The sequence below is a fragment of the Prunus avium genome, chromosome 4 (genome assembly GCF_965620075.1).
Source record: "Prunus avium chromosome 4, drPruAviu1.hap1.1, whole genome shotgun sequence".
Lineage (NCBI taxonomy): Eukaryota > Viridiplantae > Streptophyta > Magnoliopsida > Rosales > Rosaceae > Prunus > Prunus avium.
The window spans coordinates 20,810,417-20,837,320 of record NC_142287.1 but is presented as its reverse complement, the minus strand read 5'-3'; the positions used below and the strand labels follow the sequence as shown (position 1 = coordinate 20,837,320).

General features: G+C 38.1%; 4 protein-coding genes across 4 annotated transcripts; all 4 read left to right on the top strand.

Moving 5' to 3' along the window:
- The first annotated feature begins 794 nt into the window (after nucleotides 1-794).
- Nucleotides 795-3,137, top strand: LOC110751617 (glucan endo-1,3-beta-glucosidase 14). The gene is made up of 3 exons (XM_021952117.2): nucleotides 795-1,104; nucleotides 1,224-2,525; nucleotides 2,818-3,137. Exons 1-3 carry the CDS (start codon nucleotides 1,023-1,025, stop codon nucleotides 2,850-2,852), a joined length of 1,419 nt encoding a protein of 472 aa, XP_021807809.1. The 5' UTR covers nucleotides 795-1,022; the 3' UTR covers nucleotides 2,853-3,137.
- A 3,432-nt stretch (nucleotides 3,138-6,569) lies between these two features.
- Nucleotides 6,570-8,119, top strand: LOC148295006 (F-box/kelch-repeat protein At3g06240-like). The gene has a single exon (XM_088252576.1). It carries the CDS (start codon nucleotides 6,678-6,680, stop codon nucleotides 7,977-7,979), a length of 1,302 nt encoding a protein of 433 aa, XP_088108702.1. The 5' UTR covers nucleotides 6,570-6,677; the 3' UTR covers nucleotides 7,980-8,119.
- A 6,708-nt stretch (nucleotides 8,120-14,827) lies between these two features.
- On the top strand, nucleotides 14,828-16,144 carry LOC110751607 (ethylene-responsive transcription factor 3). The gene has a single exon (XM_021952108.2). It carries the CDS (start codon nucleotides 15,213-15,215, stop codon nucleotides 15,906-15,908), a length of 696 nt encoding a protein of 231 aa, XP_021807800.2. The 5' UTR covers nucleotides 14,828-15,212; the 3' UTR covers nucleotides 15,909-16,144.
- A 4,900-nt stretch (nucleotides 16,145-21,044) lies between these two features.
- On the top strand, nucleotides 21,045-21,659 carry LOC148295005 (uncharacterized). Its single transcript, XM_088252348.1, has 2 exons — nucleotides 21,045-21,384; nucleotides 21,499-21,659. The coding sequence occupies exons 1-2, from the start codon at nucleotides 21,045-21,047 to the stop codon at nucleotides 21,657-21,659; spliced, it is 501 nt and encodes a 166-aa protein (XP_088108474.1).
- Nucleotides 21,660-26,904: the final 5,245 nt, after the last annotated feature.

Genomic DNA, 26,904 nt, shown 5'->3' with positions numbered 1-26,904 from the left:
TAAATATGGTTGATGAAGAAGTTTGAGTGATGATAATATAATAAAATGTATTAACAGAGAGTTGCACCCATTGCCGACCTGAAATAATACTTATCAAGGAATTATATCGATTATCATTATTTATTATTATTAATGTTAAATGGGTTTTTTAAATAATAATGTTAATTGGGTTTGATCCCTTGAGGCCTGTATGCTCTAGCAGCTTTGTCTTGTAATTCTCTTTTCCGCATTAACTTTTGCAGCAATTAATCAAATGGGTTTGGTTATTTTTTTCTCAAAATCTTACCAAGAGCAAGAAAACAAGGCAACGTTCACATTTTGGGTCATGATTGAAGAAAACGCTGTTCTTTTTCCAACGAAAACATTATGATTGTTGCTTGCGAAATGCAAGGTGGAAAAAGAGAGAGCAGAAGAAAAATCGGACCCATGCAAGGTACCTAACTAGCAACGGATCTGACGTAAATCTTGACACAGACAAGTCGCCCACCAAACTACAGCACCAGCCCATCATATGTAAACTTCATCCGCACCTCTGATTCAATCTATGCCACGTGTACGCTCAAGAACAAAAGGGGACCCACTGATGTAGCTGAGGTTGGAGAACCACAGTAGAGTTTTTTAAAATCTGAACACCCCCAACTCCACCAGCACCAACAAACAACACCATTATGATAAATAAAAAACGGTCGTGCTGATGTGGGCTTTCCGCCCGTTGCGCATGGCAATTTTATTTTTTCATTTTTTGCTATTGGCAGATTTCACTCGCGTGGGCCCCACAAACACACCCCCGACCCTCAACACTCCCTCTGTTTTTCCCACTAACCTCCTCCACTCTCCCTCCTCCTCCTCCTCAACCTTAATCCTCATCATCACCTTCATAATTTACTCTATAAATACACAAACCCATCTCCAAAGAAACACCTCTCTCTCTCTCTCTCTCTCTCTCTCTCTCTCTCTCTCTCAATCAATCATACGCTGCTCTGCTCTGCTTCTATCAGAAACAGAGCAAACAGAGAAAACAAATGAGCATGGCCACCTTCACGCTCCCGTTCTTTCTCTCACTCCTCCTCCTCCCACTCTTCTCACTCTTGACTTTTGCAGCTGGTAATTACATAAGCATGCAAGGGTTTGGTTTATTTATACTAGCTAGCATTTGCATATATAAATTAAAATCACACATTTTCATTTTTAATTTGATGGGTTTGATTGTTTTTTATTTGCAGACAACACAACGGGTACAATTGGAATCAACTACGGCCGAATAGCCAACAATTTACCCCCACCGGAAAAAGTAGTGGCGCTCTTCAAGTCCCAAGGCATCAACAAAGTCAAGCTCTACGACACTGACGCCGCCGTCCTCACCGCCCTTGCCAACTCCGGCATAAACGTCGTCGTCGCTCTCCCCAACGAGCTCCTCTCCTCCGCCGCCAACGACCCCTCCTTCGCCGACCAATGGGTCCAAGCCAACATCTCCCACTACTACCCGCAGACCCAAATCGAAGCCATCGCCGTCGGCAACGAAGTCTTCGCCGACCCAAACAACACCACCAAATTCCTCGTCCCCGCCATTACCAACCTCCAATCCGCGCTCGTCAAGCACAATCTAAGCTCCTCCATCAAGCTCTCTTCCCCAATTGCCCTCAGCGCGCTCCAGAATTCGTACCCGCCTTCGTCCGGATCCTTCAAACCGGATCTAATCGAACCCGCGGTTAAACCTTTGCTGGACTTTTTAAGCAAAACATCGTCGTATTTGATGATCAATGCGTACCCGTTTTTCGCGTACGAGGCAAACGCTGACCAGATCTCTCTAGACTACGCCTTGTTTCGGACCAACTCGGGTAACGTGGATTCGGGTAACGGGTTGCGTTATAATAGTTTGATGGAGGCCCAACTCGACGCCGTTTTCGCTGCCATGTCAGCTCTCGGATACGATGACGTTAAGTTGGTGGTGACGGAGACCGGGTGGCCTTCCAACGGCGACGAGAACGAGATTGGCGCGGGGAAAGCCAACGCCGCGGCGTATAACGGAAACTTGGTGAAAAGAGTTTTGACAGGGGGTGGGACCCCGTTGAAGCCCCAGGACCCACTGAACGTGTATTTATTTGCTCTGTTTAATGAGAACCAGAAGCCCGGGCCCACATCGGAGAGGAATTACGGGCTGTTTTATCCGGATGAAGGGAAGGTATACGACATACCCCTTACTCTCGCGGGCCTGAGTGGGGCCCAGACAAATCCTGTCAACGAGAGCAAGGCCCAGGTTCCGACGACGGCGCCGTCTAGTGGGAACACGTGGTGCGTGGCGAATGCGAATGCAGGGGACGAGAAGCTTCAGACTGCACTGGATTATGCATGCGGAGAGGGCGGGGCTGATTGCCGTTCGATTCAGGAAGGCTCCACGTGTTTCAATCCAAATACGCTTGAGGCGCACGCTTCGTACGCCTTCAATAGTTACTATCAGAAGAAGGCACGTGGAACTGGCACGTGCGATTTTGGTGGCGCCGCTTACGTTGTTGCTCAACCTCCAAGTACGTCCTCTATCACTCTATTATTTCATTTTAAATTCCTTTATTTAATATCATTTTCTACTGGGAAGCGCTAGAATTTTATTAGAACAATTAAAAAATATATAAAAAGAGAGTCATTACAATTAGCAATACGACGGACATGACTAAAATCCGTTGTCGAGTTTAAATTAAAGAAAAAAAGTGGGGCGGTAAAGATAACAATTGCGGCTTGACTTATTTGTTTAATTTTCTTGATTTTATCATTAAGGATTATGAGTTGATGCTAAAAAGGGCGGCTGTGTTTGTTTTGCAGGGTATGGGACGTGCGAGTACCCAACAGGTTACTGATTACTGAAGGAAGAAAAATGGGGTTGTTTTTGTTTGGTTGGGGTTAGCCTAATGATTCTTTGAATTTGGTGCTAGCTTTTAGAATTTAGAGAACATGGGACCTATTTTCATTGTATTTATTATTATTCATTATTATGCATAATAATAAATACGTCCCTAGCTATTATTATTATTATTATTAATATTATTATTAGATGTGGTTGTTCTACTAATTAATTAGTTGGTTTGACTTATTTGTCTGTAATTACGTCCCTAGCTATTGATAATTTGATATTGATTTCTCAATGTCTTCTTCCATGCCTTTCTGTTTTTGGCTTCTATATAATCGTATGGTTAAAATATTTATGTGGAAGAGAGAGATAGATCATGTTTCCCAATTGCTTCTTCTTGTCATTTATCGTTTTATTTGTTAAAATAATGCTAAATTTTAAACTAGGGTTAGTTTGGATTAGGTGTTGTTAGGAGTGGCACGGTCCAGTTCGTCCCAGTTTTCATCCAAAATCTAAATCAGAACTAGAACTGTTCACACAGTCCGGCTTGGTCCGGTGAAAAACTGATTAATAAATCGAACCAGACTGGACCAGCTTAGATCCGATTTGATTTCCCGTTCTTCCAGTTTGGGCCAACACCAAAGCCCAATTGACTTTATTTTTTTTGGATATTTCAACCTTCAAGAACAACTGAATTTTTAAAAAAGTTTGGGTTAAAAATCACAATTGGTCCGATTCCCATATTGAATCCAGCAAGCATTTTTTGTTAAAAAATAAACAAAACAATCAAGGCAACACTAAGTTTAATATTACATCCCAAAGCAAATTAAATTAAAATTTACAGCTCCATTTTTGGTTGATGCATCTCCAAAGCTGCAACGATATGTTTCTTTCTACCAAGAACAAACAAACCACATTAAAAATCCAATACAAAACCATCAAGAATTCCCTTTACAAATACAATTCGTTAACTGCAAACTAAGAATTTATATCTAAAAAAGACTATAAATCAAGCATGTTACCTTGGACAGGGGATAAATCGAAGGAAGGACGAGCAGAACGATCAAAACCCTTTCTGGTATAGACTGGTATAGAAAAATCTCCTTATGAACCAATTCTTGTAAAGGTTTTTGTATAAGCCATAATCAGCTGATTCCTCCTTGAGTATGGCTTATACAAAAACGTTTTACAAGAATTGGTTCAGTAAAAACGTTTGTGAGTTTCGGCCTGTGGACATAGAAGGAGAAATTGATGAGAGAGAGCGAGCTAACCGATTGGTTTGAACTTTTGTTTCTCACCTACCCGCTCATTTGCAGATTTTTAGGATAAACTAAGGCTGTTTTCGGCGGTTGAATGAGCACTAGTTAGAGACCAAGTGTTAGGGTTGGAGCGGGGGTTTTAAGGGTTATCGGTTTGGGCCAAAAATAATTTGGATGGTGGGCTTTTTTATAGTTGAAAATCGAAAAAGATAGTGGCCCAAAACTGAAATTAGCAAAAGTTGAAAGGATTAAGTTTCTAACTGAAGACCTCCAACATAGCACGACAAGAGCAAAACATTACTATCTCAAACTTCATGATATTGGTGCATCGAAAATGTATTTAAGGGCTTATAAGTTCAGCCCAAAAAAATATAAATATAAATATAAATATGGGGTTTTAACCTATGTTGCACGTGTACGCGTATGTCAATACGGCAAAATTCCAAAAACTAGGATACGGGTATGGCACCGATACGGCGATTAAAATAATATATTTTTAAAAATTAATATAAATAGAAAAATTAATATTGCATCCATTATAAGTACAAAACATAAAAATAAACACAAAATACAAGTCTCTATAAACAAACCAGAAATAAACCGGAATATCCTTTAATGTGAATAATACAATTGAAATCCATGTCCCACGCTTCTCTGAAAAATTCTAAATAAAATGCTCTACATTAATTATACTAATTAGCATTCATGACAAGAGCTCAACAATTGCAAAAGTTTTATTTATTATTAATAAACGATAGTATATTATTGATAAACAAAAAAATACAAAGCAATTATGTGTCGAATATGGGTAAAACTTCTCCAGTGACCAAACATAATAACAAGTTGAATTTGAATTGATCTGGAGAGAATCACGCACAACTCAAATAATGACTAAATTTTCGATTCAGCAACCAAAAGCACATGTACTCAGACCTGCAATGCAGATTTGTCGTGTAATAATAGAAACGACAAATGCATATCGAAAGCCAAAAGCTAAAAATAATTAAAAAGCCTAAATATAAAACAAATCACATCAAACTCATAAAGAGTTTTTTAAAATTATTAGACTAAAACAAAATTAAGAAATAGGACCACTACTAAACCCATAGTCCCCTCTTTAGTGCCAACTCCTTGTGTACGTGGGCCAAAATAAAGCGACGACATTGTTTCATAGCGACTGTTTCCACATCCCAAAAAATACTAACAATCTTGAGTAAAAAGGAAAGGAAGGAAAGAAGAGGTGGGTGCAAAAGCCTCTAGTTTTTAACACATAAAGAAATCAAAATCATTTATTTATTTATAGTAAATTGATTGAAGTAGATTTTGGACCATTACTTGAGTGAGACTGTTCCATGGGTGTGCTTAGTAGCGTGCACGGTGGTGCATCACATCACATCGTCTTTCTCTAATCTAATAAATCGGAGAAAGCAAAAGGCCCCAAAACGACACACAAATACAGCGTTGCGTGAACTCCTCAGTAGTTTTGGCGTTTTGATTTGTTTTGCCACAAAAGCAAGAAAATAACAAAAGAAGAAACGTGTGTACGTACGACTATAGGACTGTGTGTTGTGTGTGGCCTTAAGAAAAAAGAAAAGAGTTGAGACAGAAAAAGGGTTCGTGGCTTACATTTAAGAAACTTCAACCAATCCAATTCACTTTCATTTTTTTCTTATATTTATTGTAAGGATAACTGATATTAACCACTTGAATTACGAGTCACTAATTGTGTTTCATATTAATTATATTAATGAAGGGAAAATGCAGGTATAATTATTATTTTTTAATACAAACGATAGTCTAAACTACAAGGAGATGAGGTTTCTCTCACACACAGTATCAAGGTATCATGGAAACCCACTAATCCGCAAGTGAATTGAAGGGCATTTTCATTGAGTTAGACCATGTTGACGTAACTATTTTAATCAATGAACTAAAACCCCCCTTTATGATGAAGTCTCATTTACTCCATTTATTTATTTTGGTTTGGAATTGAATTACCAATTTATATTAAATCTGTGATCAAACAGAAGCGAATTAATGATAAAATTTCTCTTTTCATCAATTAAAAAGAAAAAAGATAAACGTTATCCCTAATCATGTGGGCAATCATGAATTCCAGGGATATCACATTCGATGTTGGAAATATATAAAATAAAAAGTAATCTTAGAAGAAGGTGAAAATAGATCACAACACAACAAAACAGAACACAAAATGATTTAGGACTTGCAACATGAACATGATTCTATGATTTTCTTCTTGATAAGAGGAACATAAACAAGTACAAACAAACACGAAAAGATTTTCAATCAGAATCCTTATTAACTACTATAGGGGTCCTGAACGCTTTTGGATTTTATATTCCTTGTTCAGTACGAAATCAAACACGAATCGAATTCGACTCCTTACCCTAATATAAGTTAACTTCCAGGAGGCTGGAGCTTTAATATATAACACAAGTTAACCCACATCAGCTTTCGTACAAGAAAACGAGCAGATATATTTTTTCTGGTCGAAAGAAAAAAGCACAGAAATTTTTTTCTGGCTAGGCTAGCTAGTTTGCAAGTAAAATCATAAAATGGAAAAGCGGGGGCGGACCGGAAACTCAAACTCTAACGGCCAGCTTCCATCAACGATGATAGAGGAGATTCTAACAAGGCTACCAGTGAAGTCCTTATGCCGCTTCAAGTGCGTCTCAAAGTCATGGAGTTCCCTAATCTCCGACAACCCCAGTTTTGTCGCATCGCACTTGTACAAAGGCATTGGGGAGGATAAAGATGATCTACTCTTCCGAAGAAGAAGAAGAGTCATATTTACTGATGCCGCAGGTAATGGCCTCCACTCTATGCATCTTGACTACGATGATGAGTTTCTCAATCATAACAAGGAAGAAGATGGATCATCCGATCACGATAATCGCAATCGTAACTGTTTCGATTTCGATGAGGAGGTTGGTGGTAGTAATTTATTAGTAACAACAGCCACGGAGCTCCAGTATGTTTATAGCGAGTTATCAGGTATTTCGGTTTCCATGTTGGGTTGGTGCAACGGCCTGTTGTTATGCATGTTTTTATATGACCCGCAGTTATATTTGGTTAACCCAGCAACAAGGCAATCCAAGAAACTACCAGAAATACCAACAGAATATCTAATTGATGACCTCTACTACTTCTGCGACGTATATGGGTTTGGATTTGATTCTTCAACTCATCAACACAAGGTCGTCAATGGTATCGTCTACAGAACAAATGTCCGTGATGATGATGAAGGAGGGGTTCAGTTTAATGTGTATACATTGGAAACTAATTCTTGGCGACAGATTCATGAGTACGTATTTCCCTACCACATCTTTCCATGTCGAAATAAAGGGACCCTGCTGAATGGAAATCTTCATTGGTTGGGGACAAGAGTCGGAGAAGATGATGATCATCATTCATCTTTGTTGATTGTCTCCCTCGTTTTAACACAAGATCAGGAGGAGGTTCGAGAAATTCCACTGCCGCGTGAAATCAACTCTTCTCAAACTCGTCGTAGTAAGCTCGGGGTCTTCAGGGAATGGTTATGTGTAACTTTTGAGGGTGAGTATGGAAAAGCAACACCAACATACAATGAGTTTTGGGTCATGAAGGAATATGGAGTGGGCGAATCTTGGACTAAAATGACGGTCTCCATCCCATATTGGAACTTGTCACATTCTGGTTTCTGGACAAAGTCTCATGATTTGATGGTGTTTGAAGAAGAGTTGGTTATGTACAATTTTAACGATCACAGCTTTCGGAATCTACGCGTTCGTGAAATCGGCAAAGTTGGTAGTGTTGAAACCTACTGGGAGAGCATTGTTTCACTTAAGAAGAGTGAGAAAAATAAAAGAAGTAATTAGTACATTTTCTGTTCTTTCTTTTTCCTTTTGTTTTTGGTTGTCTTAGTTGTTATTCTTTTGAAGCAAAATATGCTGAACAAGGTTACCATTGCTTCACAGTAACTTGTTCAATAGGAGGAGACATCAAACTTTCTTTGTTAGACAGTGGTCTCTGATTAACATATATTAGGTTGCAGAGTATGATTTGCAGTTTTGAACAGCATTGATCCTTACAACTAGACATATGGGCGACTTGTTTTATACCTAATTATCTTAGGATTGGCTTGTCCCTTAAAGCCTATTATATATAGCTCGTTCTGCTTTACATTGTCCGGCTTTTATTTGATGAGGTGAGGAAGAGCCAGAGTGGCTCTCCTCTTCCCTTTTGATGGATGAGCCTCTTAACATACGCTCATGTATAATAGCTTAAATATTTTTAAAAAATTGGCTATGTACAATTTTAACAATCACAACTTTCGAAATCTATGCATTCGTGGAATCGGCAAAGTGGATACTTAGTGTTCAAACCTACTTAGGTTATTGTTTCACTTAATTAGTGTGAGAAAGGAAAAAAAAGAAGTAATTTGTACATTTTCTTTTTCTTTCTTTTTTTGGTTTAATAGTTACCATTTTTTTTTCTTTAATTGTCTCTGCAAAAGAGAAGAATACACAACTAATTATTCAATTTTATTAAGTTCCTATTATTTTAGTTTTCTCATTATACAGTTTTTTTTTTTTTTTTTTTTCCAGTAGTGGGTTTTTTTATATTATTTTTATTGTCTTTGAATTTGAAACTTTGTTTTTCTGTATGTGCATGTAGGAATAATTTGAAGTGGAAACTGCTAGAATATAAAGGTAAAATATCTTATATTGAAAAGTTGAGAAACTTAGCAAAAGCTTATAAGGAGCTGTGCTACTCACTCTATTGCCAATTGGTTTTGGGATGGAACCTCAATTTCCTTTACTGTATTAGAGTAAGGATTCACGTGTTGGGCCCAACGGCCACACGTGCTCCCACGTCACCCAATATATATTGTCCACGTGTTAGACTTGAAAGTTCGCCACACGTGTAGGGGCGTGTTGAGAGTGTTTGTCCCACATTGAAAAGTTAAGAGACCTAGCCTTGATTTATAAGGAGTAGGGTAAAGCATATATGACACCAAATACAACTATTATCACTAGCGTGTCCCTTTTTGTGGCAATTTATCTATTTGGGTAAATAACACGAGGTATTCTCACATCCAAAGGGTGAGATTAATCCCCGCTCGAGATTTGGCTTGCCCCTCACTACAAAGTGATTCCAACGGGTTTCGAACCCCTGCTATTGAGGCACCAAGTAGCTCGCCAGCTGGAGGTGGCAGTTTGTCAACCGCACCACACCTTGTGGTTATCTACAGTCATATTAGTTTCTATGTAAATGTGAGTAATGTAGAAATAATTAAAATTCTAGTGCTGATTCCGAAGATCTTGCACAATTCTTTGAAAACATATAGGACATTTGGAATGGATTATAAATGACTATATGCATGAATCGTCCGAATCTTGGCACACATAAATTGTAATTTGCCTAAGCAAGCAATTTTATTGTATAATATCATCTAAATTCACAGATTTGAAACCTTCCATCCAAACCGTAACATATAAAAACAATTTCTTTAAAAAAAGAACCCAATCAAATAATCAAACAGTAGTTAACATAATGAACCAAATATACAAATAAACAATTAGAAGAGTTTTCTGGTTGGGATTCTTTCTCTTTTCTCATATTTTTGTTTCGTTTGTCATTTCTGTGGCTGAATTCTGTTGGGGGGCAAGGCAACCGTGGGATGGGACGTAAAAAGCAACGACTACGACAACTGAGTTACTATTCTATATGGTATAGCGGAATGCGCGGGAAGGAATTCCCACATGTGGGCCCATATTCATAGTTGACCACTAATGACACGCCACGTCATGTCGCAATAGCAACAGTTGTCGAGATGCCGTCCTTTTAAGTGGACAATTAAACAAAAGCTCATGAATTTTCTTTTTTTCTTAGAAGCTCATAATTTCAAGTATGAATAATTTAGCAGCAGATGCAATGGGTTGGTTAACAAAATTATTATTATTGTTATGTTAAAATGTAAATTAAATCAATAAGCGCAAATAGATAAGGCATTAGGTTAATTATAATTTAATTTATGTGACGGAAAAATTACATAATCTTCAACTGTTGTTAGCAGAAGCGGCCATGTTCTCTTGGCAGCCAACAAGTTTGCAGCACCAAAAATATATATATTATAGAGGCGGCCGTTGTTTTTTTTTTTGGTATGAACCACGAGGTGGTCCTGGATGGGCCCCAACTATGGGTGGCACCTTTAAGCCTTAATCACAACCTAGACTAATCCCCGCTCACACCGGGTCAGCCCATAAGGGGTAAAGTGCTGGCCAAAGTGGTGACTCCATACGAGAGCAAGGATCGAACCCCTGACCTCTCTTAAAGAATGAGAATGCCGAACTACTCACACCAACCACCTTGGTTGCAGCCGTTGTTTTTTCTTTTGGTGCTTAAACCATGGTTTTTATTTATCATAATTTTTTTTTTCTTTTTTTGTACAGAGGCATCCATGGTTTCTATATTTTGCCACGTGGGGATCCAAGAAGTAGACAAGGGTTGATCCAGAAATTTTTCAACAGGAGGTTTAGTTAAGGTTATTAACTTCAAATCTAATGATGATTTTTTTTTTTTGTATTTATCATTTTTATAGTCATTCTATAAATAAAAGTATACATTAAATTATATAAACCACTCTAGTTCATAGTTTTATTGGCAAATTTTCAATAAATTTTAACATGAAATAAATACATAATAAATGTGACAAAAAACACATATTATCAAAATTATAATATGTTCAACAATAAAATTAGAAGTATACCTATTCACCCGACGGGGTATAACTCAGTTAAAAAGGGACCTTAACTTGCAGATAAGTGGTCTCATGTTCAAAACCCCCATGGCGCCTTGGTAGTACTGTGTGTGAGAAACCCCCCTCCATCTTGTAGTTTAGACTATCACTTGTATTTAAAAAAAAAATGTAGCTATTCAAGTTTGTACATATCCTAAAATCCTTCAGAGAATTGAATTTTCTTGATATATAATCTGAGTCAATAAGTAAATTTTTTATTTTATTTTAAATGTAGACAACATATAATCCACTAAAAACTCGTTCTCCATCTTGTTAATAATAGTTGTTTTAACAAGTTGGAGAGTTAGGGCTAAGGACTTTTCCTTTTGGTCGAATGATTTTGTTGGGATTGAGAAAACGAAAAAGTCGTTTAGGGTTGTGGACTGAGAAAAAATTTATACTCTTGTATTTTTGTTCTATTAAATTAAAACAACAACAGTACCATCAAAATGTTAATTTCTTAAATTTGGTGTGATTTAAGAATAATTATTATTTTCCATTCCATCTGTTAAAAAGACGACAATTGATTCTAACAAAGTAAAGAGTAATGACGCTCTACCATGATTAGCTTAAGGAATAATCAAATGCAATTAGGATAATTTTTTTCAAAAAGGGAACAGCAATTAGGACATTAATAATTTGTTATAAGTAGTCTTTAATTAGTCTTACTTTCAAATTATCCTAGTGCATGGAACCTCTTGATTTTGGGTCCTAGACTTTGTGCGGGTGGTTGGGGGAAACAACAGGCAATTTGCATATATTTGGAAGGCCATTCAGCAAGTCCTTTCAAAACAAAATTTGGTTCTTACCGATAAAAAAAATACTCATATTTTCTGTGAATCACAATTTGACACATATGCAAAAATAATTTATCAAAAACACATAAAGAAAAACTTTTGCGCACATGTCACACTGTTATATTAGCAGGAATATATGAGTTCCTACTTACCTGGTATAAAGAGAAGTATTTTCCAAAACAAAAAACAAAAAAAGGTTGGTTGAACTTGAAAACCCTAATTGTAATTCATGCAGTATAATCATATACTTTGATGCAACATTAGCATCAAACAGCTGTAAAGTGCCATTCACTTTTTTTTTTTTTTTCTTTTTTCATTTGCACCCAAAACAAAGTGGTGCGTTTTGAGCTATGATGGAGGTAGTTGAATTGAAACCCATCCAACTCTTTCAAGATATTTTGTTTTTAAAAATCGACACTTGGAATCAACAAAAACGGAAAATGTGCAACGTTTTCTGGTGATCCTCTATTTTATTAGTTTATATGTGCTTAGGTGGGCTAACAACATTATTCAATTACTTGAGGTTTTGATTATGCCGAATAATTCTCAGCATCTTCAACTCTTTGGCCGCAATCTCAACTTTCATGGCGTCTACTTCCATTAGTTTTTGCTGCATAAGTTATTTATCTATGGGCTCTTTCGCCAATTTGCTTTTCAGATTTTTTTGGTCACTGCCACTTGAATTCTTTAATCGAGGTGGAAGTTCGAGATTTGAATGTTTTAATTGGCCAATTTATCCCCACCATGAGATTGTTGAAAAAAGGGTAAATACTTCAAAATTTGTTTCAAGTTGGCGTTGAAAACACCAATTTGATGGTGTTCGCATCTTAATTATCAACCTATTATAGGAGGTGGATATGAAGTATGGTTGAAGTTGTGCTTTTACAATACATCACTATACATCCTTAAGTTTTATCTAAAAGGTTGGTTATAGAGCTCATTGTGAATGGTCCCTGAGGGGACATAACAATGGATTGTCTCGAGGAAATATAAATCCAGTAAACTTGACCACTCATGCTTTAGTAATTTCTAACAAAAAAAAGAGCTCATTGTAAATGCTCTTAAGAAGCAAATTGGATTATTTTCATGGGGTTTATGCTCGCTTGAAGACTACTAAGGCGTGATTATTTTAAATACAATGAAATATCATGGCATAAGTTTAACATGGAATCCAATACAATAGTGTTTTTGTTTTCCGCCTACAAACCATCTTTATATTGAGCTAGTATGTAACCGAAGCTCCAACCTCTTTTTATTTTATTTTTATTTGCATAGAAGCAAGTTTAGCAAATTAAAAAGGTAGATGAACATTTTGTCAACATATCGAAATAGCAAATATACACAAATAGTTTTACGGTAAAATGGGGAGAAACCAAGTCAAAAGGATAGAGGAAATTCAAATAAATTATTTGTGATGTATTGTGAAGAGAAATGGGTGGTTATATGTTAATTTTTATTATGATAATTAATAATTACGAGGACAGTCAGACTTACATGATGAATGTTACCATAAAGAATTTGAAGACCATTTGCCTATTATTGGAACTGACTCATTAGTATAGAGATGTTAGTACCCTAAACAAATATTATACAATATTGTCATTGCTAATTTAGGACTCGTTTGGGACGGCTTCTCTAGAAAGCACTTAAGCTCATAAGTGATTCTAGAAAAAGCGTTTATGATAAAGATGTTGAAATTGTATATAAAAAAATCCAAGTGCTTCTTAGAAAAACACTTGTGAGTGTTTCTTGAAGAAGATAATCATGATCCATAAACGCTTCTAAACTTTTCTACCAAATCCTGTCAGAAGTGTTTTTAGCCCTTTCAGAAGCACTTCCAAACAAACAGGACAATATAAAACTCTTTTTCGACAAAATGGTGGGCCAAGGCCCAAATATAAATCAAAAGGACTAATAAGGAACTTCATTTACTTGAGCCGTAGTGGTACTTCTGCATAACTTGGCTCATGGAGAATGAGTTGTTTGCATTTAATTGTCCTCCTATAGTATTGCTAAGAATATCATGAATTTCATTTTTCAATTATGATAAATCGTGTTCCATTAGTTGGTGGTGTGGTGATATCTTTTTGTCCTTGTTTTTTTTAAACTGTTAATTTGACTTAGGAATATTTTAGTGTGCTAAAAATTTGAGTCGTGAAATATATAGGTAAGCAAAAGAATGATGAATTCATAACATTCTTTGTTGACAATGTCACTCATATTTAAAGAGATGTTAGCTCGATAAATATAGTTTACCGAGCTAACATAACTATTAAAACATTGCTTCATATTGAGCTAGTATGTAAACGAAGCTCCAACCCTCTTTTTATTTTATTGTTATTTGCATAGAAGCAAGTTTAACAAATAAAAAAGGTGTTTATCTAAAAAAACAAATAAAAAAGGTAGATGAACATTGTAATATAATATGTATAACAATCATTAATGTACAACTCATGCTCTAAATTAAACATCTAATGTGTTAAAAATTGAACACGTGTTACAATACACGCAGAATACACCGTATCGATTATCGAAATATCAAGTAAACACAAATGCTTTTTTGGTAAAATGAGGAGAAAGCAAGTAAAAAGGATAGAGGAAATATACAAAGAAATTATTTGTAATGCATTGTGAAGAGAAATGCGAGATCTGAATTTGTCACAAGAAGATAGAGGAAATACGAAGAAACTATCTTTGAAATGAATTGAAATGATAACTTGTTTGTACCAGAAAATAATTACCACAAATTATTATTCCATCCATGGAATCATTGCTTGCCTGCCTATTTTCCATATGATACATCCTTCATTCATTGGCCCTCAATCCCTTCATTTCAATTTCACCCGAAAACCCAAATTCCCAACTCAAATCGGTGATTTGAATAGACTAAAAACCAACAAACAAAGAAAATAAATAAAAATAAAATAAAATAAGAAGTATGAATTATTCCATATTCCCAAAGGACATTCAGAATGAGACATTGTGGAAAAGCCAAGGGCCATTTGGTAATTTCGATAACAAATTTCACATTTTACCAAAAAAGAAAAAAGAAAAAAGAATTGGTGTGAGTGAGAATGATAAAGGAAGCAGCAAGCAATTGAGTCCGGGTCGGTTTGTGGGGGCAAGAGAAGGTAGAGAAATCGAGAAAGGAAGAAACAAAGAAGGAAGGAAAAGAAGGAAAAAGAGCTTACCAAAAAGCCAATTTCATCTCAGCCAGAGAACCCAGAACCCCAAAAAAATATATAAAATTTTTTATAAAAAAAAAACAATTATTTTTTATTTTTATCATTATCATTAAATATATTTTTGTGTAGAAGAGAAGGTGGTGCTGGTGCCATCCAGTTCTTCTCCCACCCATCCCTCAAAAAAACCTCCCCATATCCTCTCTCTCTCTCTCTCTCAATCTCAATCTCTCTGCAAAACCCATCTCTCGATTTTCATCTTCCAAATCTCTCCCAGACCCAATTCTTTCTATGACCATCAGACCCTGAAAAAACCCTCGATTCTTGGCCATGAGGAGGGGCAGAGGAGCCGCCGCCAGAGCCGCAGCAGCGACGCCGGCAGAACCCGCCGGATCCAGGCCCAATATCGCCAACGAGGTCCGGTATCGGGGGGTCCGAAAAAGACCGTGGGGCCGGTTCGCGGCCGAGATCCGAGACCCGTGGAAGAAGACCCGGGTCTGGCTCGGCACCTTCGACTCGGCCGAAGACGCCGCTCGAGCCTACGACGCCGCTGCTCGCATCCTCCGCGGCCCCAAAGCCAAGACCAACTTCCCGATATCATGTGCTTACCCTCCTCCCTTCTACAACAACCCGACCGACCAGGCCATTGAGACGAAGCTTTTCGGGTCGGGTTACGGGTTTCAGGACCACCCGGTTGTCGATCCGCAGAGGCCCACGTCCAGCAGCCTCAGCTCCACCGTCGAGTCTTTCAGTGGGCCCCGGCAGCCGCTTCAGTCTACGACGATTGCCGCCGAGTCGTCTCGGCGTAAACGACAGCCGAGGACCCCGCCGGTTGTTCCCGAGGACTGCCACAGCGACTGCGACTCATCGTCTTCAGTTGTGGAGGACGACGGGGATTTCGCCGCGTCGTCGTCGTTTCGGAAGACCCTGCTGCCCTTCGATCTCAATTTCCCGCCGTTGGATGAGGAGGGGGAGTTGGGCGGTGGGGACGGTCAGGATCTAAGATGTACGGCTCTATGCCTCTGATATTGTTTGTTGTTATTATGATGTTGATCTTCGTTTGATGAAGATGATGATCAATGATTCAATTTTTTTTTTTTTCTCTTTTAAATTTTTATAATCTCTTTTCTTTTTTTCATTTCTACTATTATTGTGCGGAGGAAAATGAAAAGAAGATGGTTAGATTAGTAAGATTATGGTAAGATGATCTTATTTCTGTATTCTCGCATGGTGTTTGATGAGAATTACTTTTTTTATTTTTATTTTTATCTCATTTTAGAAACAAAAGAAGTAATTATGAGGAGCTTGTTGTTGTTATGTGATATGTGTTAGGGTTTGTGGACTGTGATGGGATCTGGAATTCTTCAGTTTTCATGTTCTTGTTTAAAAATGGGGTAAAAGGAAAGGCTTATCTAATTCATATTGGGTGGAAATCTATGATTGGGTTGGTAGTTTTGTTTATGTTTTTTGCAAGTTTACTCATTTGTAGTTTCTCTTGTTCTTATTCCATTGTCATTTTTAGAATGAGATTCAATTTGCGTGGGCAGATTTGGGGAATGCAAGAGAAAACAAGTTGGAATGTGTCATTCTATTTTGATGTAGATGTTGTGATATATACCTTTTTAAAGAAATCTCATTTGTTTGTAAGTTTACGGCCGCATGATAACCATTTCAATTAGTTTTTAGTTTTCATTTTTCATTTTTTATGCTAGAGTATATAGGAAAATGCGAGTGTGGATGAGATTGAGAGAGAGGATGAGAGGGGAGGATGGGAGGGACGAGAAACAACCGCAAAAATTAAAAACTAAAATTGAAATGGTTATCAAACGAGCTGATAATGAAAAAAGAAATTGAGAAGTTGGTTCAATTTTGTGAATAAATGTGAAAATTGGATGCTCAATTTTAAGTTTAATGTTGAATGCTTCATGTTGACTTTTGTTGAGTAAAGGCCATGTCCTATTGTTTTGATTGGTAAGAGAGTGGGGGTCAACAATTGCATGTACAACAAAACGCAGTCTCTGAAATTGCATTCAAATACCTCCTCACCACTCACCTTATTATGTTGTCGTGTTGCTCATCTTCGAAAGTTGAACTTGGGCTAGAATTAGAGGAAGTCTGTTTTGCTATTCTCAATTAATCATATTTTGTCACGCATTATAAGAATTTTTATAGATCAAAATGTGATTAGATGAAAATAACTTATAGATCAAAATGTGATTAGATGAAAATAACAAAACAATGTTGTTTCCGTAACATATGCAAGCTCTTCTCCTAAGAAGCTCTCTACTTTCCAACCCCTACCTTTTTTTTAAATTCTTTAACTTGATTTTTAATTGTGTTGGGCATTGTGATGCTTCAGCTTCAAATTGAATTAGAGTCCCAAGAAAATATGCTTTTGTCCTTGTTGGGATGTAATGTAAGATTGCATATGGATTCTTTTTATGGAGGGCATTTTTGCATCTTCAAAGCTGACTGGGGATTTGAATTGGAGCTAGCTAGGTCAGCCAGCCAGCCTGGGTTACGTAGATTTCCTGGCAATACGAATATACAATACAATACAAGCAGTAGAAGACATTGTTTTTGTGGGCTCTGCAAACTTTGGGCCTCAGGTTTTCCGATGCATTCTTTTTCTATTTTGTCTTTATTTTTATGTTTTTGTTACAATGAAGAATATCGAACTTTTGCCTTAATCGAATCCGAACCTCGTCATTTAGGCTCTAACGGGGTTTAACCCAATGAAAAAGGATTTGACAGTGTGTGTTTGAGTAACCCTCTCCCCTTGTAGTTTATAATATCTCTTGTATAAAAAAACAAAAACATCGTCATTCAGGCTAACCTCAATAACCTAAAGAGGTTGAACGCGTTTTCTCTTTTGGGGGTGGTGGGATAAAAAAAATATTGCATTCATCAATGAATGGGAGAATGGGTTCAAATTGCACCTAACATTAGTACTCAATAAATACAGTAGTTATTGCTTTTTCTGCATTCTTTTTCCAAACACAAGACAGAAAACAGAGCCCGACGAATAAATCACTACTGGGAATCTCGTGATTTAGGTTTACTCGAATCTACTGTTAAGGACAGGGATGGGTCCAATCCTATTGGATTCATCTTCACCTTCTTTATTACTCGCTTAATTTTCAAAACATTCTTTTGACAAAGTTTAGTCTTCTTTTCTTTCTACACTCGGTATTTAATTTTGACTCTAAACTTTTATTTTTCTTTTATATGTTACAGAATTATATTAGGGTTATGAAGTTTGTTAAATTCATGTATCTTATGGTGGAGAGAGACTTTCATGCAATGCGATAATTTTTTCATAACACACGGGATAACTTTTCCATGTATCATTGCATTATTGGCTGATGATGATGTCAAACCCCGTTACAAGAAAGTTTTCCTGCTTATGGTGGGTAGGTTACATTATGCAGACTCATTCATTTCAAGAAGAGAAGAAGAAACATATAGGGGGGCCTTGCCTATCCAATGAGATCCATACCCTACCCTAACCTGCCCCGCCAGTGTTCTCCATAGCTAACACGTTTGACCCCTACCCTACCAGATTGCACAGCTTTTACACATGATGCATTGATGTCGACTTGGAAAAATCATAATTGTGTTTGTGTTGTGAAGAAGAAGAAGAAGAAGATGATGTCTTTAAAATGGTGATTCAAGCAAGTCTTAAAATGTGCACCACACCAACCCAACCAACCAAAAAGAGGAAGTTGGTTTCTTCAAATGAGCTCAATTAATCAAAGCATTGTGGAAAAAAAAAGGGGGCTTAATTCTCTGCAAATGCTTCCACCGACACCTGCTTTGCACATGCCATGCATGACTTTATGTCCCCTCTTTGCTCAATACTTTGTACACATTTCACAGTAACACTGCTTTCCATGGCCACGTCCTGGCTTCCTCCCTCCAAGATCATTTCCCGCCAAATCAAAAAACCAAAATAATAAATAATAAAGAAAGAAAATACAACATCTCCACTGTATATATAATAAGTTTTCTGTTTACCAATGGTTTTTCTTTGTCCCTACTTTATCTAGCTATGTATATTGCTTTAAAGAAAGTAACTAAGTTTTGGTTGCAAATGTTCATGGGGCTTCTTTCTTCATGTGCGGCCCAATTTTAAGTTGACGCACTATTTTCCGTTGGTGGTGTCTCTAATGATATGATATTGTTAGACTTAATTATAAATTTGCCTCTCAAACTTTTGAGGTTTTCCACTTTGCTTTAAAACTTTTTATTTAATGATTTTGTTTCTTGGACTGAGGAAGCACCTACATGGTTGCTATCTTCTTTTTCTGCAGATGTATCTCTTCTTGAGTTTTTTTGAATGAAATCTTGATTCTCGGAAGAAAAAAAAAGGTACGCAGGGGCTTGTATACAGATCAAGTGTTAAAGAACATTTATCACTTACACTCAAAATCCTAGGTTCGATTCTCCGCTTTCCAATATTTCTTGTATCAGGGAATAAAAAAGTATGCTAAAATGGGGACTAACCTGGGCTAAAGCCCGGGCAAATTGTTTTTGTTTTAAGACTAAATTAATACTCTAGCCTAGGTCATCCAAATAAAATATTATTAACTAATCCCACTAGAATTAGGCTGAACACCCAAATAAAATATTATTAACTAATCCCATTACGTCTAAGCTGGCCAACAAATAAATAAAAAGAACTAAATCCCACAATTATTAACTGAACTATTCCAAAATCACTACACTAGGCACAAACATTCCCTCTCTCCTTTACCAAAAAAAGAAAAAAGAATTCCCTCTATCTCTTGCGTAGTAGCAGACCATCCGCTAGCGGCTAACTCCTGCTCTTCAACAAAAAGGAAAATTATGCATGTCCTCAGACTTAATTAAAGCAAACTAAGGTAATCTTCCATTCTTCATCTTATTTTCTTTTGAAAATTTGGGGATTATTTAGGGTTTATGAAGTATCAATTAGGGATTTACAATTAAGGTTTATCAATTAGATTTTTTGATTTTGGTGTTCTAGCTTGCTTGTATGAATTGTCAATTAGGGATTTTAATTAGATATTGAATCAATAATTAGTGATTTTAATGCTGTGAAGACTCGAAGGGTGCAACTTATATAAGTGTTATTTAAGGGGTAAGGCTCATTATGTCCCCTTATATATTTTTTTGTTATCAATGAAATTTACTCGCAGCGTTGAGTTTTCAATTAGTTTTGTTAGGACCCCATCACTAGTTTATCACCTATCTATTTCCATTAAGAATAAAGGCTAGCAGTGTTCCTTATTTGTAGGGAATTAGTTGTCATTTAGCTGGCTTGTTGCCATCTGGCATTTGAGAGTCTGTAAATATCCTTCTTGTTGTTTCTGAGAAAGGCATGAAATGAAAAAGTTGTTTTCTTCCTTTTATTCCCAATTGCTATTTCCTTACCTTTTCCAAATTAGGTTTTGGGTCCCAACATTTGGTATCAGAGCCAAGTTACGTCTTATGGGCAAGAAACATCAGGCGACTACCTCAATAGAGGTCGTTGCCATAGCGGAGGTAGAGCTTGACGTTCAAAAGGAGCTATGGGAAGCCCAAATCCACGAGGTGCAGAATTTAGTGTCCACCATGACCTTCAGACAAATATGACAGAAGTTTTGGAGACGCTATTGTCTTTGACCACGCAATAGGCTCAGCAAGTTGCCTTTTAGAAAATGATAATGGACGAGCTACGTAATTTACAAACACGAGCTCCGCAGCCATCGTCCATATGAGTGGATAGGCTAAGCTCAGTTTCACCAGCGCAACAGAGTCCGATATCCTCGCTGGGTCTAACGGTTTTTGGGACTTTCGTAGGCGAAGGACCCAACACGATTCTCTCAAACACACTCCTCTATTCCCAACCATCCAAGAGAATATCGACATCTAATGTGGGTTTTTTCATCACCAATTCTGATCAATTTACCGCCCGTGGCCATGGGGGCACCTTCTAATCTGACTTTTCAGAGAGGATCTTGTCTGATTACAAGTCTGCCCTATATGGCCACATCAAGCAACTATACCACGCTACCTCCATTTCCTTTTTTTTTTTCAACATACACACCCTCCATGGTTCAACCGCCGCCGTATATCCATCCGTACTTAGTTCCAATGAGTACGATATCACCAAACTTTCCTAATCATTCTTAATCCAATATGAAGCTGATGAAATTGGATATGGGGTGGTTGGCTATGGTGGAGCGTTTTCTGGAGTATCACGAGGTACCCGAGCACAAAAAGGTCATTGTGGCTGAATGGGGGTACAATTCCACTTACCACTCCGCCATAACGAAGACTCCGTTTGAGGCTGTTTATGGAAAATCTCCTCCTTCCATAATTTCTTACATACCTGGAACTTCTGATGTGAATGCAGTTGATACAACACCGAGAGAGCGTGATTCCATACTTTACCAACTTCGCCAGACCTTGTTGACGGCTCAAGAAAGGATGAAGTATTTTGCATATAAACACAGGACTGAGCGTGAATTTCATATAGGTGACTGGGTGTATTTGTAGCTCCAAACGAATCGCCAAGCCACTCTCCGCGGCTCTCAGTCTCCTAAACTCGCTCTTCGCAATTACGGTACCTTCTAGATCACTTCTTGTGTAGGGACTATAGCGTATAAACTGGCGTTGCTAGTCACTGCCAAAATCCACAATGTCTTCCATGTCTCATTGCTTAAAAAGAAACTTGGCTCTTCCGTGGTTCCTACCTTACCACCCATTTCTGATGGTGCAGTCAGTTGGACACCCGCCAAAATCCTGGATTGAGGCATTTTCAAGCGTCAAAACAAGCATGTGACTTGATGGCTGATACAATGGGCATGCTTACCCACTGAGGATGCTACATGGGAGGATGCATTGGACATTGAAACCCATTTTCCTTCCTTCCAAACTTGAGAGCAGGTTTATTCTTAGGGGGCTGGATTGTTAGGACCCTATCACTAGTTTATCACCTATCTATTTCCAATAAGAATAAAGGCTAGTAGTGTTCCTTATTTGTAGGTAATTAGTTGTCATCTGGCTGGCTTGTGGCCATTTGGCATTTGAGAGTCTGTATATATCCTTCTCGTTGTTTCTGAGAAAGGCATGAAATGAAAAATTTGTTTTCTTCCTTTTATTTCCAATTGCTATTTCCTTACCTTTTCCAAATTAGGTTTTGGGTCCCAACAGTTTGTACGTAAGGTAAATTTAACCAACGCCATTTTGAAATCCTGGGTCCGTCCTTGAGTTGGCAGAACTACTTTTCAAAGGACATATCAAGCAAAGAGATGGGTTAACCCTTCACCTTATGTCTAGGAGAGGGTCATGGTTTACTTGATCAACTTTCCAATCTACTGCAAATATATATATTTGTAATATTGGTGTACATGATTGGAGTGATGGCTATGGAAAGCTTGTTGGTTACTAGAGGTAGTGATAGTGGTGACGAGGTAGTACATGCATATTTTCTTAATTAACTTGTAATTTTTTACTTTCCATCCAACACTTTTTTGTTGTTGTTGAGATCAAGGTCTAAAATATCGATGATATCGGAAATATCGGTAGTCCAAAAACACGGAAATGTCGATGGAAATATCGGGATATTATCGATATCGATAAAAATTGAATAAAAACCACAGAAATTGTAAGAAAAACTTGGAAATTTTTATTGAAACTTTGCAGGATGTTTATTTAGTCAATTATCTATTAGTTTATCACAAAAAAATTGGAAGGAAATGCATTGCATGATGGATTTAACTGATTTAAGTTGATTATATAGCGAGCTGGCAAACACTGTAAGTGTAGAAAATATGTAGTAATTAATGAAAGAAGATTAAACACACCATAATCATTTATATATAATGGATTACTACAATATTTTACACTTTATACATTTTTTTTTTTTGGTAAAGAGGAGGGCAAGGCCCAACAAAACACTAAGGAACAATAAGTCTGGGTAAGCACACCCTACACATATCCTTGAAGATTAACTGATTGACAGCAACAGGAGCAGTAACCCAAGTATGGAGACCCAAAGGCTTGGTGACCCCAATAGAAGCAAGCATATCAGCAACTGAATTGCTTTCTCTGAAGACATGATGAATACGACAAACACCACCAGTCATGCTAGCTTTACAACTAGAGATAAGAGTGAACAAAGGGTGAAGAGGGTCACAACTAGGCGCATTCACGAGGTCCACCGCCAAACAGGAATCAGACTCCACAATAAGGGGAAAATAATTCGATTGGTTAGCAAGCCGCAATCCATAGAGGATGGCCCATAACTCAGCTTGTAAAACAGACCCCCTCCCAATATTAGCAGAGAATCCACCAACCCAGTCCACATTGGCATTTCTGATAATACCACCAGCACCAATAATCCCTTCCTCACCTTTCCTGCAGCCATCAGTATTTAGTTTCCACCAACCAACAGGAGGAAAATTCCAAGTAATAAGAACCTCAACCTTAGCAGCCTTCCTATTGGTCACCGAATTGGTACAGATCCACTCATTGGCAGCTTGACAAACATAGGTACCAGAAAGAGAAGTGGGACTGATTATCTTCAAAGGTCTCCATGCAGCGGTTTTTCCATATGTGCCACACAGCAAAACCAAACACAACATTCCATTGCAATTGATTATAACAACTCTTACCATCGTTCAGATTAAAGAAAATCCAATCCCACAAATTAAAATTAAAGGATTGCCGGATAGGCTCACTAAGACCCATGGAATTCCAGACAAGCATGGCATTGGGGCAAAGCCTGAGAAGATGGGAAATAGATTCAGAAGGCCACTTACAGATATGGCAGCAAGCATCAAGAGAGAGACCTTTACTCCTTCGAGCTTCATTAGTAAGAATTCTGCCATGGCACAAAGTCCATAGAAAAGTTTTAATTTTGGGGGGGAGGGTCAGATTCCAAATGAAATCCCATTGCCAATGGTCCACACAATCATCCTGGATAAGAGCAGAGTAAGCAGAGCTCACAGAGAAACGACCATTAGAGTTTGCAGCCCAAATAAGTTTATCAGTAACCACACCAGGGGCTGAAACATGGAGACAAGATATCTTGGTGACAATCTCAGTAGGGAGCCATATGTTAAGTTTAGGAAAATTCCATTCACCATTAGTGATGAAATCACTAACCTTCTCATGCAAATGATCAAGAGTAAGGGGGTGGCAGGCATACCTTTGGAGCGACTCAGTATCAATCCAAGGGTCAGTCCAAAACAAAACAGAGCACCCATCACCCAATCTATACTTCAAACCCGTGGACAAGGCCTGAGTCCCATATAAATTTCCTTTCCAAGTAGAGGAAGAATCCATAAAATCCTTTTTTTTAACCTCAGTCACCTTTTTACCTTTCAGATATTTCCCATTCACAACATCAATCCAAAGGCCATGATGGTGTTGAAGAATCCTCCAACCAGCTTTAGCAAGCAGGGATTGATTAACAACAATGGCTTTCTTAAGCCCCAGCCCACCAAGGTGTTTAGGCCGAGAAACCTTCTCCCAACTCACAAGGTGGACTTTCTTTTTGCTATCAGTAGAGCCCCAGAGGAAGTTTCTGTTCAAACGGTCCAGCTCATGGCACACTGTCATAGGAAGTTTAGAGGTTTGCATAGAGTATGTAGGAATAGATGAAGAAACCGCCTGAATCAACGTCATCCTTCCAGCCATCGATAGAGTAGCACTTTTCCAACCTGTCAGCCGTTTCTTAACTTTATCAATAACCTCCCAATAGGTGGCTTTATTGATGCGGTTATGAATTAAGGGAACACCAAGGTATTTCCCAAGGTCCTGAGTCAACGGGGAACCACAAGTCTGAGCCAAAAGCAAAGCATCACTTCTTTTCACATTAGGAGAGCATAGAACTTGAGACTTCTCATAACTCACCATATGACCAGACATACTGCAGAAAACATCCAAGCACTCTCTCATGAGTCTTGCCTGCCTAGGAGAAGCCTCAGCAAACAGGATCAAGTCATCAGCAAAGAAAAGGTGGGAGATAAAAGGGCCCTGCTTGGAAACAGGCACCGGCTTCCACGTACGGCCCTCAATACTTTGGGTAATCATATGAGAAAGCTTCTCCATACAGAGGACAAACAAATAAGGGGACAACGGGTCACCTTGTCTAATGCCACTTTGGGGGGTAAAACCAACTGTATTTTCCCCATTAATGATAGCCTGGAAGGTCACTGAACAGACGCAAGACATAATTAAGTCCAGGAATTTACCATGAATACCAATCTCCATAAGCACCCGCTTGATAAAGTTCCATTGAAGCCTATCATAGGCTTTAGCCAAGTCAATTTTCCAAGCCATGAAGCCCTTTTTACCTTTGGTCTTCCTGAATTTGTGAAAAGTTTCCTGAGCGATAATAATATTGTCCGTTATTTGCCTTCCAGGAACAAAGCTAACTTGGGTAGGTCCAACCAAATTGGGCATCAACGGACGAAGCCTCGCCACAAGAATCTTAGAGACAACTTTATACAAGGTGTTGCAAAGGCTAATAGGCCGTAACTGTTTCATACTCAAAGGTTTCTCCACTTTCGGAATGAGAGAGATAAAGGTGTGGTTCAGGCCGTCGGGAATTCTACCGGTCTCAAAACAATTCCTCACAAAGTGAATGATATCATTGCCACATAAGTCCCAAGAATGTTGAAAAAACCCAGCAGGAAGGCCATCAGGCCCTGGAGCCTTTAGTTTCCCAATGGCAAAGAGACTTTCCTTAATTTCCACATCCATCACCTCTCTATTCAGTGCCACCATTCTACTAGGATCAATGATAGGAAAAGTTATGTGATAGGTGTCAAAGTGCTGTAATTTCTTGGCAGTAAACAGCTCCACAAAATAATTGACCACAATTTCATGAATACCAAACTTATCATAAGACCAATCCCCATTTTCATTTTCAAGGCCTTCAATTTTGTTCCTCCTTCTGCGAATAATAGTAGAAAGATGAAAAAATTTAGTATTTCTGTCGCCCTCCCGAAGCCAAAGATTCCTGGATTTTTGGTGCCAAAAAGTCTCCTCTTGAAGAAGAATAGCATTATATTCAGAAGAAAGATCCTTCTCCAGCTGAGCTAAAAAGGAACTAGATTTAGAGATCAAGGCTCTTTGGATGCCATCAAGTCTAGCAATAATTCTTCTCTTCCTCTGGAAAAGACTGCCAAAGGTCTCTTTATTCCACGTCACAATGGACGAAGTAAACTCCTGGATTTTATGGAGAATACAAGAATTTCTAGCAGGCCAAGCCGAAGAAACGAACTTATTGTACTCATTATGTTGCAACCACATGGCCTCAAATCTGAAAGGCTTGAGCTCAGGATGGGGAATATGATGGCTGTCCAAGCATAACAACATAGGATTATGATCAGAATTAATACGAGGAAGGTGCTTGATAAAAGCCTCAGGAAACAATACTCTCCAGTTCAGAGTGCATAGACTCCTATCAAGTCTCTTCCATATGGTTTTACCACTCTCCCTTTTATTAGTCCAAGTAAAGGGGCTGCCAAGGAACCCTAAATCCACAAGATCAAAATTATGAATCCAATTAGCGAGCCCCCTAGGTTTAAACTGGGATCTCCCACCTTTACATTCTTCCAACGAAGTAGTTTCATTGAAATCCCCACTAATGAGCCAAGGTAGAGAGTTGTTATCCCCAATGTCAGCCAGGTGATTCTAGAGAGCCTCTCTTATCCTAGAACAAGGACTCCCATAAACAACAGTCAAAAGCCAATTCTGAACACCATACCCAGAGACTAAAACAGTACAGGCTTGGCTCATTGACACCATGAGTTGCACATGTAGCTTGTCGTCATTCCACAATAGCCAAATGCCACCAGAAAAACCATTAGCCTCCACAACCAGATGTTGATTGAAGGGCAGCCTTTTAATGACATTAGCAGCTCTCCTGCCCCTAATCCTTGGTTCCATAATCGCCAAGACATCAAAATTATGCATTCTTTTTAGGTGAGTGATGGTACCGGAAAAGCCCTTACCACCAGCCCCTCTAACATTCCAAACCATT

Excerpts from the sequence above, each read along its gene's own strand:
- LOC148295006 (XM_088252576.1), top strand. The coding sequence starts at position 6,678 with ATGGAAAAGCGGGGGCGGACCGGAAACTCAAACTCTAACGGCCAGCTT.
- LOC110751617 (XM_021952117.2), top strand. The coding sequence starts at position 1,023 with ATGAGCATGGCCACCTTCACGCTCCCGTTCTTTCTCTCACTCCTCCTC. Across the intron at positions 1,105-1,223 it reads ACTCTTGACTTTTGCAGCTG|ACAACACAACGGGTACAATT; the intron begins GTAATTACATAA and ends TTTTATTTGCAG. Across the intron at positions 2,526-2,817 it reads CGTTGTTGCTCAACCTCCAA|GGTATGGGACGTGCGAGTAC; the intron begins GTACGTCCTCTA and ends TTTGTTTTGCAG.
- LOC148295005 (XM_088252348.1), top strand. The coding sequence starts at position 21,045 with ATGAAGCTGATGAAATTGGATATGGGGTGGTTGGCTATGGTGGAGCGT. Across the intron at positions 21,385-21,498 it reads TGAGCGTGAATTTCATATAG|GGACTATAGCGTATAAACTG; the intron begins GTGACTGGGTGT and ends CTTCTTGTGTAG.
- LOC110751607 (XM_021952108.2), top strand. The coding sequence starts at position 15,213 with ATGAGGAGGGGCAGAGGAGCCGCCGCCAGAGCCGCAGCAGCGACGCCG.